Source organism: Chiloscyllium punctatum, chromosome 45 (assembly GCF_047496795.1).
Source record: "Chiloscyllium punctatum isolate Juve2018m chromosome 45, sChiPun1.3, whole genome shotgun sequence".
Lineage (NCBI taxonomy): Eukaryota > Metazoa > Chordata > Chondrichthyes > Orectolobiformes > Hemiscylliidae > Chiloscyllium > Chiloscyllium punctatum.
The window spans coordinates 33,612,323-33,630,674 of NC_092783.1; the positions used below are offsets into that span (position 1 = coordinate 33,612,323).

The window sequence follows — 18,352 nt, forward strand, 5'->3', positions numbered from 1 at the left end:
AGCATCTGCAGTCCTCAATTTCTGTTCTGTGTTGCATTTTGGTAAGGCAAATTATATTAAGACGTTATACACTTAACAGTACGGTTCTTGGGGTGCAGGTTCATAGTTCCTTGAAGGTGGAGGCACAGGTAAACAGGATAGTGAAGGCAGCATTTGGTACGCTTGCCCATTGAGCTTAGGAGTTTGAGATGTCATGTTGCTGCTGTACAGGACATTGGTTAGGTCACTTTTAGAATACTGTGTTCCTGGTATCCCTGCTGTAGGAACAATGTTGTTAAGCTTGAAAGGCTGCAGAAAAGATTTACAAGGAGGTTGCCAGGGTTGGAGAGTTTGAGCTATTGGTAGAGGCTGAATAGGCTAGGCAATTTCCCTGGAGACTGAGAGGTGACCTTATAGAGGTTTATAAAATCATGAGGGCATGGATAGGGTGAATAGCCAAGGCCTTTTTCCGAGGGTAGGACAGTCCAAATTTAGAGGGCATAGATTTAAGGTGAGAGGAGAAAGATTTAAAAGGGACCCGATGGGCAACTTTTTCACTCAGTGTGGTGTGTGTATGGAATGAGCTGCTGAAGGAAGTGGAGGAGACTGTTACGATTACAACATTTAAAAGGCATCTGGATGGAGACATGAATAGGAAGGTTTTAGAAGGACATATCCCAAATGCTGGCAAATGGGACAAGATTAATTTAGGATATCTGGTTGGCATGGATGAGATGCACTGAAAGATCTGTTTCCGTGCTGCACAAATCTGTGACTCTAAGCTGAAAATCAGTGAATTATCAATCTAGCACAGTTGAAAAAACACTTTTTGTTGTGCCACCATCCAAACAATTTCCAACAGAGCCATTTTTTTACCAAAGGAGGAGGAGGTGGGGGCAGGGGAAAAATCATAAGAGTGGAAAACAGGAACTCAGCAATATTATTTGAAATTGGTGCTGAATTCAAAGAGACCTCATTTCCCCTGTTCAATGGGTTTTAATCTGCAATGTGAAAATCATAAATTTATACAGTAGATGTCAAGGTTCTTCAAAGCCATATAAGGTTTATTTAGATGCCATGATCTAAAGTTAATCACCTGTTCTTTAACATGAAAACCACAGGCAATAACTATCAGCTATCAGTAACAAAAAAACAAATTGGCTACAGGGCATCATGTATAACTTAGGGAAAAAATCATCAGTTCCTACAACTCTACCTAGATGGGTATATAAATTGGAAGGATTTAAGAGGGATTTGGGCCAAGTGCTGGCAAATGGGACTTGATTAAGTTGGGATGTCTGGTTGGCATGGACTAGTTGGACTGAAGGGTCTGTTTCTGTGCTGTACATCTCTATGACACTAATATTTTATAGTCCTATAATACTTTGAATATTGTTCATTGCTTAATTTCCCAAGAGCTGTTATTGTAGTTGAAGTCATTATGAATGCCTGGTTGAATTTCAGAAGTCCAAAGAAACACTTATTCTGGCAGTGGAGGGAAGTGGGTTGGAGATGAGCCAAATTCATATTTTTGATTGACATTCTACTTTTAGAGGATTATTAAAGCAGTTAGTATGCCTTTATAACTTATTGAGCATATGTGTGAATTGAAATTCTTTCAATGGGCTTTATGAATGGAAAGGTTTCTTTTCCCTCCATCCAGAGTATATTGTTACATGGGTTCCAAGCCAAAGTAGGACATTAGACACTTAACTTATCTTTAATAGTCGGTTTATTTACAGGGTTCACACGTCAGATCTCTGACTCCTGAATATGCTCCAGAGTTCTAGCAGTCCATTTTCCTACATGCTTAAAGGTATTATAATATATATGAGCTCTATTACCTTGGTTTAAGTTATTTCTGAGTTCTCCAGAGGAAATTCACTTCTTGTTGCTCATTTTGCCCTAGCCTCAGATCAACTTTAACCTGATGATATAATTGAAGAAGACAGATCATGTGTCAACCTATCCATAGGCACATTCCATAGCTGGGTCAGAAAATCAATCATCACCTGGCAATTCAGAACTCACCAGGCCCAATCACAGACCTTGGAAAGAGCAAGGTCTCAGACAAACTAGAAATTCTACTCGGCAATTGTTTTTACAGATATGAGACTTGAGCAACTATTAGCACCACATAACACGATTAAAAGTACTTCATTATCACTGTCTGAGACAGATGTATGCAATATCAGCTGGCAGGACAAAATCCTTAACACCAAGATTCTTAAGCTTCTTAGTTGGATTTGCAGTATGATGTACTTGTAGGAACTGGAAGCTAAATGAATTAATAGACATGAAAAAAAACATGAGCAAAACCACAACTGATGTAGTATGTACAGTTTCGGTCTTGTTGTTTAAAAAAAATCTAATAGTTCAACAATACTAGTCCAGAGAGGATGTTTCCTGTTGTGCAAGAATCTAACCTAGAAGTCCCACTGTTTAAAAATAAGTGGATATTCATTAAATATAGAGATAAGGAGAATTATTTTTCTTAGGGGTTTATATGTCTTAAGAGGTGTCTTTCTTAACAGGCAGTGGAAGAAGTGTCCTTGAATATTTTTCAAGGCAGAGGTAGATAGATTCTTGATAACCATCAGGATGAAAGGTTATCAAGAGTATGCAGGAATGTAAAATATTCAGATCCAACATAGCTTTATTGAACAGTGTAGTAGGCTTGATGGACTGAATGGTCTATTCCTGTTCTTAACTCAAATGTTTGCATGTCTTAATGAAGGTAACAAAGTGTTCCGGTTCAGTGAATGAATGTCAAAGCTGAGTGTCTGAGCAGCCAAAAGCACAGTAACCATCGGTGAAGGGATTAAAATTTAGGATATGAACAGATAGATTGGAGGAGCATTTACATATGTGAAGGTGCAGAATATAACAGAAACAGAATTAAGACCAGTGCTCAATTTGAAACCAAGGAAACACTTTTCACTTTGAGACTAGTTAGTTGGAAGCCAATGTAGGTCAGCAAACAGACAAGTAATGGGTGAATGTCGCTTAGTAGCAAATTAGGAAATCGGCAGAAGAGTTGCGGATGATCTCAAGTTTACAAAGTGTTGAACATAGGGCACAGCCAATAATGTGTTATAATTATCAATTCTAAACATGGCCAATATATAAAGGATTCAGCAGAAGATTCAGCTCGGGTAGGGCTAGATACAGACAATGTTACAGGGGTAGAAATAGGCTGTCCAAGTGATAGCATAAATTTATGGTTTGAAGCTCATCTTGGGGACAAAAATGATGTCAAGGTTGTGAGCAGCCTAGCTCATTCTTAGATATTTGCCAAAGAGAGAGAGAAAGATTCAGAGTGAGTTAGTAGCTGGGCAACAGATTTTGCAATGATAGGTATGTACATATCAATGAGTGCATATCAGCAATAATACACTTTACAAAATAATTCAACGTCTGCTTCACACAGGAAAATGATACAAAAATGAGAATTACTTAGCATGAGATATCAGAATTTATTTTATTCATGAAGTGTATAATACATTCTTGCCTTAAGGAAAATTTATATTATCTATTTTAATAAACTGCAGTTTTTCAAGAACTGATACATTTATCACTATTATTGTTGAATTAAGCCTTCTCCTTTTTCTGTTGACAAGTAGAACCAGCATATATATTTTATATTTAAAATGAAATTACCCTTTTAAAATTTAAGTTATCCAGTGCCAATCTTCAGTCATAAAGGTGATAGAAAATATGTTTTTGTTTTCTATCAATACTGTTCTATGTTAATATCTAGGGAGACAGAGTGTGATTCAGGATGAATTGGGGATGTTTTTTTTTTCTGTAAAGAATTCACTTACTTTCTTTCAGAGACTTGAAGTTTATCTTAGTGGTATGGAGAGTTTATAATAGTGGGACATTATTAATTTCTTTACATAATGGCATAATTTGGGTTCATTAAAATTCATCAAAACATTAAAAATACTTTTAAAATATCTCTGCATAGGAGGCCTGACAATGAAGTATAATTATTTTAAAAATCATTAGGTACTCAAAGTTGGGAAATTATGAGAGTTACAAATTGTGTTTGGATACAATTTGAGTCAATGGTTGATTTGCCATTATTCAGAATAGATTTGCAGTGGATGTGAAATAATGAGTTCAGATTCATGTCACAATGTAGCAATTGATCGGTCTTACATTTGCTGGAAATTAGTAGTGTAACTTAATTAGGGACAAAAAGTTTGGAAGATTTAGACTTCACTCAAAGTATTTGCTGATCTATATTAGAAAATGTAAGTTTCTTTTGAAAAAAATACTCTTGCTGTGATATTGAATTGTAATCTGCATCAAATTATGAGTAGCTTTAAACATTGGGAAAATTGAAGTTTCTGAATTTATGACCTGTCACAAAGATAGGGGCATCAATTTTAGTCTCCTCACTGGCTACTAATTCAGGGTGCACCACATGATTTGAAAGTAACATCTTTTGAGATTTTCAGAAATAAATATTAACAGTATTGCAATTTTTTTTCATAAAATATCCCAGAAAGTCTCCCCATGAGTTTTGAAATATTTCTTCAAACCTCCAGCTGCAAGTGAAGACAGGTGAATATATCTTTAAATTGACCAAGAAATCCTCAGCAATTACCGGGTCATTCCCAATCAGCAATGCTAAGAGAGGTTGTTAGTTCAAGTGCTATCCTCTAATACGCTCTGCAGCCACCTTAATGAGCACTGACATGCAATTTCAGGTCTTTAATGTTCATCGAGGCAGCTGTGCTCAGTCCAAGCATCAAATCCTTTACCAGGATGATGGCTTATGCAGGCCAAGTTGGTATTGCTGAATTACACCCATCCTCATCACATTGATGGCTCGAACTCAGTAGAAAGTAGCCTTTATTATACATATTTTTATCAACATTAGGAATAATTTTCTGAAGCTTTAACTACAGAATCAAAGACAGTTTTGAATACAACATTGTTAACTGATAATAAAATGCAAAGAAACAATGAAAAATAATAGAGTAATTTCATAATATTAATTTTGGGCACATACATTACAAAGCAGTTGTTTAGGATTAATTGCTATTGTGCCATAAGCATTTTTCTTCTCCCAACCTCTACCAGGTGTTAAGATAGATAAATCTCTCCCGTGAAAATAAATGAATGTGTCGCCCAGTAAAATAAATGTATCTATCTATCAGGTTAAATAAATCTCTGCACATCCCCAATCATCCCAGATGAAGCACGGTCTCTGAGCCTTTCAATCAAACAAAATGAATCTTGTCATTCCTTAAGCACACAAAAAATACGTCTCCACACAGGAATATAAATAAATTCTTGTCACCAAGCTGGCTAAAGTAATAACCGCCCTATGCATGTAAAATAAATAAATCTTTCTTTACCCTCATATGAATTCACAGATAAAATTCTTATTTTAAATGGAAGCTCCATAACTATTTTGAAATACTAACAAACCAAATTCCTGAGAAATACACTCTACCACTCTCTGTCTGTCTAGTCTGGAGTACATATTTTCTTTTCATGAAGGTTCACTTCTAGTTCCATAAAGATTAGGTATAAAGTTAGCAACCACATGTTTAGGGAACAACTGAACTTGGAGTTCCATGTTTTTGCCCATATCAGAATGGAGAAAGAATAGATTTGAAGATAGCAAGCGTATATCAATTCTAGAATTCTTGCTATCATTCCTGCTGGGTGGGTTTTTTATGGCCCTGGGATAATGTTGCAGGTAATGAGCCTACACTCAACAACACCCAGCAAGGTTGAGCATTGTTATAGGCCTTCACTGTTTTTATGGAGTCAGGCCAATTTATTTGGGTACAAGACTCTCAGTTTCTAAGACAAGTCATGAACCCTGGGTACTTGAAACCCAATAGAGGAGCCAAAATAAAAGTCGCTTGCTCATGGAATTCTTTCATTAATTAAGTTTGGAATGTGTTCATTCAGTTTCAATATTTCAATGTTGTATTGTAGGGTTCAGTCCCGCAAAGATAAATTGACCATTGTATTCATCAGCAATGCCTGGGTATTGAGATACCTTATAATACTTTTCCCATTGGGGTAAGTACTCATATGCATTCAACCTGAAGAGAACATTGTGTTAAATGTTCAGAAAGAAGGAAAATTAAAATGGAAGAAAACTTTAATCAGCTTTAGTCTGAGGACCTGTTTCTAGACTTCTATGAATGACAGGACATCTAATGCAAGTGAAGAAGATATTGGGTTTTCAATTCTAATAAACTCTAATGATATATCCTATGGCTGTTATAATGGCTGAACGAATTATGAATACTAAGCTAAGAGTCAAAGGGTCCAGAACCGTTTATCTCAGTTGGGGTTATGTTCAAATATGACCATTTCAATGGCCAGAAAAGGATTTCCTGTCTTTGAAGTGATGAGTGAAATATATTATTTTTACAGATTTATCACTTGAGCTTTATGAATGAGAAGTTTTATGAATGAGAACTATTTTCACAAGTATCTATGCAGTCTTGTTAAAAGGCTCAGTTCAGTTTTCTGAAATATCAAACTACTTTGTTACTAAGTAATAGGTCCTCTGATTCTTGTCTCAAACATACAAAACACTACCCCATCCATCCATATGTACCATCCATGCTAACTCAAGTAAATCCAGATCCCTCCACCCATCCACAATGGGCCGTCATGCCTACGTGCCAACCCATACATCTCCACTTATCCCAAAGGCCTGTTAAAACCCCATGCCTATTAGTGCTAACTCACATCAACCTATACCCATCACCCTTTTCCCTCACCTTCATACCATGTGTCCACCAAAGGTAAACATCAAGACCTATGCTCAGATGAACTAAATTTCTAAGTACTTACTATGGACTTCACTCTTATTCAAAACTTTTAAATCTCCTTAATCCTTTATAAAAACAAACATTTGCATTCATTATCCGACATCAAAGCCAGCTAGGTATTTACTAATCTCTAGATGCTGTTAACTCAGTTTCCCACTGTGATATAACAGATTGTGCAGTCAAGTAGTAACAGTATTTTATTGATAACCCTGAAGATGATGTCAGCATCATCTATTGAAGCTACAACCACAACTTATTTCCCAAACCTTAAGGTGCTGACAAGTTAAATAACTTATCTGCGTGGACATTTCCATAGGCCTGATCTACCATTTATACCTAGTCTAAAAAAACTGTAACTTCTTCACTGTAGGATAGGATTTCCATTACCACAATGAAGGAACATATTTGAATTATTTACTATTTGATTTCAGACAGCCCTGCTGAATTTGGATTTCTCTCATTTGAGAGTCACATCACACTCCCCTTCTCCCTACCAGCAAATATAGGATCTCTCCAGCACTGTAATTTTGAATGTCCAGAACAGAAGTGCTTTATAGCACATCTGTTCTTTGTCTGAATAATTCAAGACATCATTGGAGGATGTGAATGAGTGATTGATGTGTTGTTTATCTCTTGTTCTAATGTTGTGCTTTGTTTCTTGGAGAAACACAATTGTTATTGACTTACATTTCTTTGATGAGATAAAAGGTCAATAAAATAAAATAATTGAAATGAGAAACAATGGAAAAAAGACCAACTAATCAGTAGACCAAATAAGATCTAAAATACCAGTTAGAAGATGTAACATGGTGTGTTAACAACTGATGCAAAAAATAAAAGCAGTCCAAACATGTATGCTTGTTTTGCCATACGCATTCATAACCAATAATTAATGCTGTTTTTAAGTCATTGAGACACCAATTGCACAATCTAGACTTATATTCATAGCTAGTGAGCATTTTGAAGATTTGTCATTGATACATGTTGTGAACATGACAGTCAATTTGCCCACAGCAAGCTTCAATAAACAACATTTTGATGACATTCAGTTAATTAGTTTTACTTGTATCTTTTGAGAGAAAGTATTAGTATGTTAGAGGACGCACATTTATGCTTTTCTTCGAAATAACAATCTTTTGTATTCAACAGGGCTGACGGTGCCATATTTTAACATGTCAACCAGAACATAGCAGCTCAGGCAGTGTAATACGCCCTCAATAATGTGTTGAATTGCCACCCTACATTCTGGAATCTCTGAAGCAGGACTTAAACATGTAACTTGCTGATCCAAAGACAAATGTACTACCAGCTGGGTACCATGTCAAACAGCATTAAAAAAACACTGTTAATCATAAATGTTTTATAAAATTTAAATTCTAAAACTTGCTAATTTAGCTGGATTATATGTTCCACTCACAAATAAGATGCTTGAAAAACCAATAAAGAGGCAGTTGAACAAACTATCCCAAGAATATAGTTTCAGTGCAGTCCCTACTGCATCATCTATAACATTTCTTTCACGTGGAAACAAGGAGAAAAATGAATCAACCGTGTCAGACAAAGATAACCTCTGGATAAAAAAAGGTGCCGGTATACTGCAAACGAACAGGAAGCAATTTAAAATGACAATGGATATGATAGAGGCTGATCTGCTGAGTATTTATTACAGGAGGACTGCAAGGATTTATGAGCTCTGCCTCCTTTGATGGCCTTTGAGAGTACGTGGGGCTATCCAATAGAAATATCTACATTTTCAATGAAATATATCTTCTGGGCGTTCTTAACACCACAGCACATGCAGCTGTCAAATTTAAACATGTAAGTAAAAGCTTTGAATAATAGGACACAATGGTAACCTCCTTACTTCCTCCACTACTTATTAGTAAAGATACATTTGTTGTGGGAAAATGGTGTACTATATAGAAAACAGGAAAACTTGGCATCAGAAGCTGCCCAGTATTAATAGAGAAAAAAATATCAGCCCTGTTTCACCATGAGTCCCTTTTGTCTATTGCCATGGTCTCTGTCTTTCTACATGTTCTTATGTTTGTCATGCCTAAATTTCACTTCAGTGGGTGGTAGAGGAGCAATCTGTTCTTTCAAAACAAAAATCCAACTTCTGAGTTTTTTCTTCTGTCTATTTCTCATAAAGTAATTTACATTTCTGTAACCTTTATTTCTACAGTTAACAATCCCCAACACGAGTAAACCTTGCAGGGAAAGCACTCAAATCAATCCGATTTCTCACGATTGTTTTTAATGAAGCACTGTACACATTGTTTCTGAAGTTAACATTGATTTGAAAAATTTTAGATCCATATGTCTTCCCATTTTGTTTCTTTTTACTTTGTGGATTTTAAATCTAATTTTCCACTTGTTTTTGCTTTGTAATGGTCAATATTCATGTAACAAAATGCTGTATTTATACTGTACCAAAATTGCTGAATTATTGTGATTTCCCCTCTAACTCAAGCTCCAATTGCAAATAGTAGTTCATTTTAAAAGCGACGCATTAGACCAAGGTTATTGTGGTTCTGACTGCAATCTCTGAATAACCAAGGTGAAAGAGGATCCAACTGTCTTCATGTAGCCTGAATTACACTACCATGCGGGGATCCTACTGTGAAATAGCAAGATGTTGAGTTGAAGAATATGTAGTATCGAGACTGAATAATTTTCAAACACAACTAACAAATGGTCACCTAACCACATTTCAAAATTGAGACTTCAAGTTAAATTGAAATTATTGGTAATATTTTAGGTGTGTGCAGCATTTCCAGACATTATGGAACTTCAGTAGATTACAGACAGCTCTGAATTCTAAACTCTAAAGCTAGAAATACAACTGTCTCCTTCTGAACCAATGCACAAGGAACTTCTTAAAATTATTTTTTGTAATTAATCTTAAGTTAGTTGCTATTCATGTGATGCTATCTCTGAATTTATATTAAGCCATAAAAATATACTTTAAAGAGGATCAGAAAAGTGAATGACAATATTCCGATGTTGAAGAGATTCAAGTTGGGAAAATTCAATCAAACTAAACCAGAAACATAAAGTTGCATTTCCTATATTGAGCTCCTGGTGGGGAACTTTACCAACTGGCAACTGATAATAGAAATTCTGGGACACTTTTTATTTCATTTTCTGACCATTTTTATGAATGATCAGAAAATCATGCAGTTATTTCTGTTACTTGCTGTTTGAAGTGTAAAATAGCAAGATTAATCCCAATATCATTTTCTTGAGGTGTTCTGCTTAAAAAGTAAAAGATCAAGTTTGCTTGTCAATGTTGGCATGATTTAATTATGGCTCTGATCAACAATTTTATACATTTCCAGTTGAGCGTTTGAAACATAAACAGCTATTTTTCATATTTTCTAATTTATGATTCTAGATGTATAACAACAAGGCCTATGTTTTGATTATTTGATATTATAGCTGGTGCATTTGTCTTCCCTTCAAGTTTGAATTGCTTAAATTATTTCAGTAACATTAACCATCCTGTGGTTATCAAAGTTTTTTTTTGATGATTAACGTTAATGAGGGTGCGATACCTTGTAACAGCCTTGTCCTAATGGATGCTGTTAGTCTTTTTCAAAAATTAACCATATATTTTGTATTTGTAAACAGTCTACAGATAGTATTCATAATTCGCCATTTACTAAACAAACAAACATCATCTTTCAAATAATTTTCTGCTTCTGTCTTCAAACTGCACTTTGTATATATAATTATCAGTGTGTCTAGGTGTTGACAGCATTGATCAGTACTGACATGAAAGTCAATGCGTTTTCAGAAACTTAGCAAATGAATTGCGCTACCACACTCGTTACCTGCTTCATTTTGTTCCATTTAATTTGAGAGGAAGAAATTGCTTCAGTTCAAGGTCAGAAATGAGCAATAAGTGCCAATAACAAATCAATTACTAGCATTCAATCGAGAAGAATAATTACAAATATGGCACTGGGAAAGCAAATGAGAAATTTTACATATTATAATGACTTACTAGTGACTGTTCATGATCTAATCTTTACAGCTGGGAGAAAAAAACATACCTTTTCCTGGGAAAACGGTAGCAATAGAAAGCCATTAGCAGAACTGAACTGAACTGAGAACTGAATGAACATTACTCTTTGATCAAATCTGCTGACAATGAAAAAGCTTGAAGTAAGCAGATTAATTCTCAAGTATATTTTTGCCCAAACACATTCAGAGCTCCATAAAATAAAAGTCAATCTGGATTCACCACGAATGTTTAAAGTTATGATACCTGGATGAAGAGAATATAATTGACTTCCCTGTGTTTGGGATAGGTCCTGTGAACAATCTGGGCAATGGAACTCAGAAGATTGGAAAAGTAATAACAGTTGATTGCAAAGGATGATGCACTATATCCTAATAGTCATTACATCCCCAGAATCACAATTATGATTCTTTGCAGGCTCATAGTACCAGGTAGATAAATGTTGTGAATTGATTTCAATGAAGCAACATTTGTGAATTACACATTAGAAATAAGACAAAAGTAAAGCTTTGCAGAGTTGTGTACTTACTTTTTCTGCAGACTGTGCAGTGCCGAAAAATATTGGAATGAAGGCTAACCAGACAATGCAGGTGGTGTACATGGTAAATCCAATAGGTTTGGCCTCATTGAAGGTCTCTGGAACCCCTCTGGTTTTGATGGCATAGACGGTGCATGTGACCATGAGGAGCATGCTGTATCCAAGTAAACAGATGAGAGACAGATCAGAAATATCACATTTGAGAATTCCACGAGCAAACTGAGGGTTGGCAGTCTTTTGGTCATCGTAGTCTATGTAGGAGTGGGGTGGGTCAGCAATAAACCAGATACAGACACCCAGTAGTTGCACAGAGATAAAACTGAAAGTTATCATGAGCTGGGAGGCTGGACTGATAAACCTGGGGGCACTGACGGATTTTTTGCCTTGCTCGAATATCCGATATATCCTGTTCGTCTTGGTGAGTAAGGCCGCATAGCTGATACTCATACCCAATCCAAGAAAGATCCGTCGCATGGAGCAGATGGCAACATCGGGCTCTGCTATCATAAGGAAGGTAATAGCATAACAGAGGAAAATTCCTGTGAGAAGCACATAACTTAATTCTCGTCCAGATGCTTTTACTATTGGTGTGTCATTGTAACGTATAAACGTTATGACAACAAATAGTGTAGCAATGATACCAATAATTGCAAAGAATACAGGTGCAACAGCCCAAGGTGAATACCATTCTAATTTGACTATGGGAATTGGGCGACATCCTGTGTGGTTTTCATTAGGACGCATGTCGAAGTGGCAGATCTTGCAGTTATATTTATCCACCTGGTATTGGTAGCCATCACAGAGTTCACAATGCCAGCAACAAGGAATACCCTTCACAATTTTTTTTCTTTCTCCTGGTTTGCATGGAAGGCTACAGATTGATACCGGAACCTGACGAGATCCAGATTGCCATTGCATCGTGTGGATCTGAAAATGTAAATGAAGTAAATTAGAATCAAACTGTCTAGTTCACAACTAATCACAAACATTTAAAGTTATCACCTAAATTGACAGCCTTATCATTGATGACAACACTATGATTGTAGCAAACTTGTAATCCTCTCAACACTGAGTTTATAGCATCAGCCATTTCACAATGGAGATACAGGCAAACAAAGCCAGACACTTCCACACAGGGAACAGTGGAAATTTAAGGGGAAGATCATTCCCAGATCATCTTCACCCAGTTACCCAACAGGTTTTGAAGATGCATTGGTAAAACACGAAGAGCTGACATTGATAAACATTTTTAATCACTTGTTTGATGAGTCAGAGACTCACAATTGGGTGAGAAAAGAAGAGCATTTGTATTTAGTTAACTAGTGTTCACCTGCATCATCAACACGCAATATTGTAGTCGAGTTTTAGCAACTGTAAAAGACAAGTTAAAATGTCTGTCACTGACACAAAACCTGAAGTTTATAATTGCTTTCTGAATGAATGCACTATTTTGTAAACAGTTATAATTGCCGGAAGCTTAAATTAATTTTAAGAACAGACTAGGTTAGCATCTGTACGACTGAGTAATTGCTTTGGAGATTGAAATTATTTAATCATTCCTGAATAAGTGAATAAAATGGGTTTTGTTGGAAAGCTTTCACAGATTGTTTGTTGTTTATTTGCTCTTGAGAAAATGGTGAGCTTCCTTCTTGATATGCTGTGGTATATATAATATTGGAACATTCACAGTGATGTTAAGGATTTTACTCAGTGACAGTGGCTTTGAGGGGAACAGATGTGGTGGTGTTCCCATTCAGCTGCTGTCCTTGTCATTTCAAATGGTGGAGGTCGAAAGAACCATTGTGCATTGAGAGTGAAGGAATTGAATGTTTGATGTGGTGTAGGCAACGCCAATCAATTAGACTGCTTTGCCCTGGATGCTGTCATGCATTTGAATGTTGGTAGAAATGCATTCATCCAGGTAAATGGAGAGTATTCCATCACACTGTTGACCTGGGAACAAGCTTTGCAGAGTCAGGCAGGTGCATAATTCCCAGCTCTGAGCTGCTCTCATATACACAGTATTTACATGGCTGGTCCAAATCAATGTTCTGTTAATGGTAGCCTAAAATGTGTTGATTTTGGGAAGTCAACAATTGTAATGTCAATGGGAGCTAGTTATACTGTAACCTGCTGGAAGAAATGGTTACTGCTCACCACTTGTGTGGCACAATTATTACTACTTTATCAATCAAGCCAATCCAAGGAAGGTGTTGCCTCAAGTACCACCAGAACATTACTTGCCCAACCAGGGGCCCAAACATTTTAGACCACTGCTACACCACCATGAAAGATGCCTACCGCTCCATCCCCCACCCTCATTTCAGGAACTCCGACCACAATGCCGTGCTTCTTCTCTCAGCTTACAGGCAAAAGCTCAAGCATGACTCCACCTCACGGATACAGATCCAGTGCTGGCAGAGGATCAACTCCGGTGCTGTCTGGAATCTGCTGATTGGGCCATCTTCAAACAGTCCGCAGGTACCTTGGATGAGTGCACCACCACCATCACAGACTTTATCAGCCAGTGTGTAGAGGACTGCATACCAAGGAAGTCAATCCAGGTGTTCTCCAACAGGAAACCCTGGATGAATCAGGACATACAGAAGCTGCTAAAAACCAGGTGTGAGGCCTTTAGATCAGGAGACCCACTCAAAAATAAGGAATCCAAGTATGACCTTCGAGGAGCCATTAAGGCAGCCAAGGACCAATACCAATCCAAACTAGAGACCCAGACAGATACCCGACAACTATGGTAAGGACTGAATGACATCACAGGTTCTAAAAAGAGACAGTGCAAGATAGCAGATGATGAGACATCCCTCCCAGATCATCTCACACGTTCTATGCATGCTTTGAGCAAACCTTTGGTCGAGAGGTAACACCTATTCCGACAAGTCCTGATGAACCTATCCCAACAGTCACTGCATCAGAGGTCAGACCAGTTTTCCTTCGTGTGAATCCAAGGAAAGCAATGCGACCAGACAGAGTACCAGGTCATGTACTCAGAGCATGCGCAGATCAACTGGCAGAGGTCTTCTCAGATATCTTCAAACTCTCCTGGCAGCAGGCCACTGTCGCTGTCTGTTTCAAGAGGGCCAACATCATCCCTGTGCCTAAGAAGGCTCATGCAGAAGGTCTCAATGATTACTGCTCAGTGGTCTTAACTTCAGTGGTCATGAAGTGTTTTGAAAGGCTGGTCATGGCATTAATCAACTCCAGCCTTCCCACTACTCTTGACTCACTCCAATTTGCCTATTGGACCAACTGATCCAAGTCAGGTGCCATATAACTTGCTCTTCACTTCCTCCCTAGAACATCTTGACACCAAGAACAGCTATGTAAGAATCCTACTCATTGACTACAGTTCAGCCTTCAACACTATTATCCCCTGGAGACTGATTACAAAACTTAGTGATCTCGGACTAAGCCCTAGTCGCTGCTACTGGATCCTTAGTTTCTGACCCACAGGACACAATCAATGAAGATCGGGGACAATATTTCATCTTCACTATCACTCAACACTGGAGCCCCCCTCCCCCACCCCAGGGGTGCGTACTCAGCCTCCGACTGTACTCAGGGTTTCAAGAGGGCCACCATCATCCCTGTGCCTAAGAAGGCTCATGCAGGATGTCTTAATGACTGCGTCGCCAAATATCAGATTAATGCCACTTACAAGTTCACTGATGACACCATCATAGTTGGTCAAATCTCAATTGGTGAAAAAACAGATTACAGACGAGAGGTGGAAGACCTGGAAAAATGGTGCGCTGAGAACAACCAAACTCTCAGTGCCGACAAAACCAAGGAACTCATTATTGACTTTCGGCTGGATGTTACTCATGCCACCCACCCCCCCCCCTTCCCCAACCCTACACATTAACAGCACAGAGATGGTATGAGTGGAGAGTGTCAAGCTCCTGGGAGTGGTCATCCACAACAAGCTTTCTTGGATTCTTCATGTGGACGCACTGGTTACAAAGGCCCAAACAAAGGCCCAAGAATGTCGCTTCTTCCTCAGGCAGCTGAGGAAATTTGGTACGACAGCGAATACCCTTGCCAACTTTTAGAGATGTGCCATCGAGAGCATTCTGTCTAGATGTATCACTACCTGATATGGCAACTGTACCATTCAAGATTGGATACAGTTACAGAGAGTGGTGAATTCAGCCTGGACAATCACAAAGGCCAATCTCCCATCTATAGAATCCCTACTAGGCCTGCTGTCAAAGAGAGGCCACCAGCATTCTCAAAGATCCATCCCGTCCTGGAAATGTTTTTCTACAACCTCGACTATCGGGGAGAAGTTACAGGAGTCTGAACACATGCACCAGCCAGTTTTGAAACAGTTTCTGGCCTACTGTTGTTAGAATACTGAATGGACTCACAAACTCTTAACATTCGCCTATACTATGTTTTTGTTTTTGGTGCTATTATTTACTTGTCTATGCTACTTAACTCTGTGATCTGCCTGTATTGCTCACAAGACAAAGCTTTTCACTGTGCTTCGGAAAATGTGACAATAAATTCAATTCAATTCAAACAGATCTTGGACCCACAGATTCAATGCCTAAAATGTGCTGAGATGACCGATCTTAACTCTGGAAGTTTTGGGAGTAGGACAGCTGGGCTTTGATCAATGGGGAATTCTTTGAGAACGTGCAGGATGCAGCATTTCATGTTACATGTCTTGGACTTTGAAGTGGGCCCCACAGTTACTCCATTTCTCCAAAGGTACCAATGTCCATCTTACCATTTGTAAGCTCAGGCATGTTAACCACTGCTTCAATTCCCCATCTCAATTCTACCTCCTCTTATGCCTATGGCCTTCCATAAAGGGGGAGAGGTTTGAACCCCCACAAAGCTAACAGGAATCTCTGGTGTAAATTCAAAACCTAGCACAACTAGGTTAGTGACCATATTTCTGCTGTCCCCACAATATTTATACAAATACTCCACCGGAATGGGCATGGACATTCAGTTACAACATATCCTGAATCTAATAACAATTCAGTAAATATTGCTAAAATGAATGGCCACTAATTTAAGATGAATGCAAACAACACATTGTTCAATAGCACAAGGAATAATTAGTTTTACAAAATACTGAAGGCATATCACCCAGGAGGGTGAAAAGTTGAAGTAAATGTATTGAGAAGAAACACAAAACTTGGATTATTTAGTTATCCCTCAAAACTCAAACCTTTGCATTTCATCAGGTTTTAAACATTTAGTTCTGCTGAAATGCTGCAGCCATTATAAAGATTAGATTCCCTACTGTGCGGAAACAGGCCCTTTGGCCCAACAAGTCCATACTGACCCTCCAAAGAGTAACCCACCAGACCCATTTCCCTCTGACCAATGCACCTAGCATTATGGGCAATTTAGCATGGCCAATTCACCTAACCTGCACATCTTTGGACTGTGGGAGGGAACCGGAGCACCCGGAGGAAACCCACGCAGACACGGGGAGAACGTGCAAACTCCACACAGACAATCACCCAAGGCTGAGAATCGAACCTGGGACTGTGAGGCAGCAGTGCTATCCATTGAGCCACCGTGCCGCCATAAAGGTTGTATGACGACTGCAGAAGAAATTACGAGGTGGATGGTGAGAAAGCCCAATCTGGAGACATGATTTAGGAACCTTAGGAAAGTGCCATTCTGAATAGTAACTGTCAACATGACCATGGTAAGTAAGATTGGTGTTCGCACAATTGTCCTGTTTGAAATTCCAAAGCTAATTCCTTAGATAATGGCATCCCAGATCCACCAGGAGTTACTAGCCACACTCAATGGTCTACAATAGCCCAGAACATGGGAACTGTTATGAGAGAAAATGGAACACGAAAACTCCAAGCAGTAGAGGGCAAGCCTACATTATGGTGCATGCTTAGATATATATGTATCAGGAAAGGATTGACAGCATGAGTCTCGTTCACTTTGATTAAAAAAGTCTGGGGAGTCTTTAAATTCTGAAACATTTTGAAATAGTTAATAAAGAGTTAATGATGGCTCTTGTGGGAAAAAGCATAACCAGAAGGCATCAATAATTGAAAAGAATTGCAAAGGGAAATTCAAAAGACACTTTTTTTTACCCCAATAGTGAAACTCTCTATTACCGGGTGTGTTGAAAGTGACAGTATTGATAGACTTAAGGAGAAGCTAGACAAGCATAGAGGGAAAAGAGAATACATACTGCAAGGTGTGGAAAAAATTCAAGGAGGGATAAACGGAGCATGAACTCTCTCATAGTCTGGCTAGACCAAATGGCTCGTTTCTAGGCTTTGTATCTCAGGTAATCAATGTATCATGTTCTAACTGGATAGCCCATGATTCCATCTGACAAATTATGCCCGTTAACCAGTATGGTCAGGGCATGTCCTAACAGAACCTTGAAATGTTTATCATTGCTCATTCGTGTCCTCACAGAATCTTGAAATGTTTGCCATTGCATTTTGATTACCAAGACATGAAGGAGCAACATAAAATTAATATCGTTAGATTAGATTACTTACAGTGTGGAAACAGGCCCTTCGGCCCAACAAGTCCACATCGCCCCGCCGAAGCACAACCCACCCATACCCCTACGTCTACCCCTTACCTACACTACGGACAATTTAGGATGGCCAATTCACCTGACCAGCACATCTTTGGACTGTGGGAGGAAACCGGAGCACCTGGAGGAAACCCACGCAGACACGGGGAGAACGTGCAAACTCCACACAGTCAGTTGCCTGAGGCGGGAATTGAACCCGGGTCTCTGGCACTGTGAGGCAGCAGTGCTAACCACTGTGCCACCGTGCCGCCCACTAGTACGCAGACACACTTAGTTTTGTGCATCAAAGAACTGAAGCATAAGTTTGTTGATTTCATGACATGAGAATGGGCTTGGAATTGGGTATATGCAGTTCCTACTCATCCACTTTATCCAGAGTTTTATTAAGTGAGCATGTGACTGTTTTTTCGCCAGGAGAGGAAATGAAAACGCAA

At 38.4% G+C, this 18,352-nt stretch overlaps 1 protein-coding gene across 2 annotated transcripts in view; it reads right to left on the reverse strand.

Annotated features, from left to right (window-relative positions):
* LOC140467272 (metabotropic glutamate receptor 4-like) overlaps positions 1 to 18,352 on the reverse strand; it is a 1,248,646-nt gene that overhangs the window by 332,458 nt on the left and 897,836 nt on the right. For both annotated transcript variants that reach the window (XM_072563525.1, XM_072563524.1), the window contains exon 9: positions 11,351 to 12,286. In XM_072563525.1, coding sequence (XP_072419626.1) covers positions 11,351 to 12,286 — 936 coding nt within the window. The remainder of the gene's footprint in view (positions 1 to 11,350; positions 12,287 to 18,352) is intronic.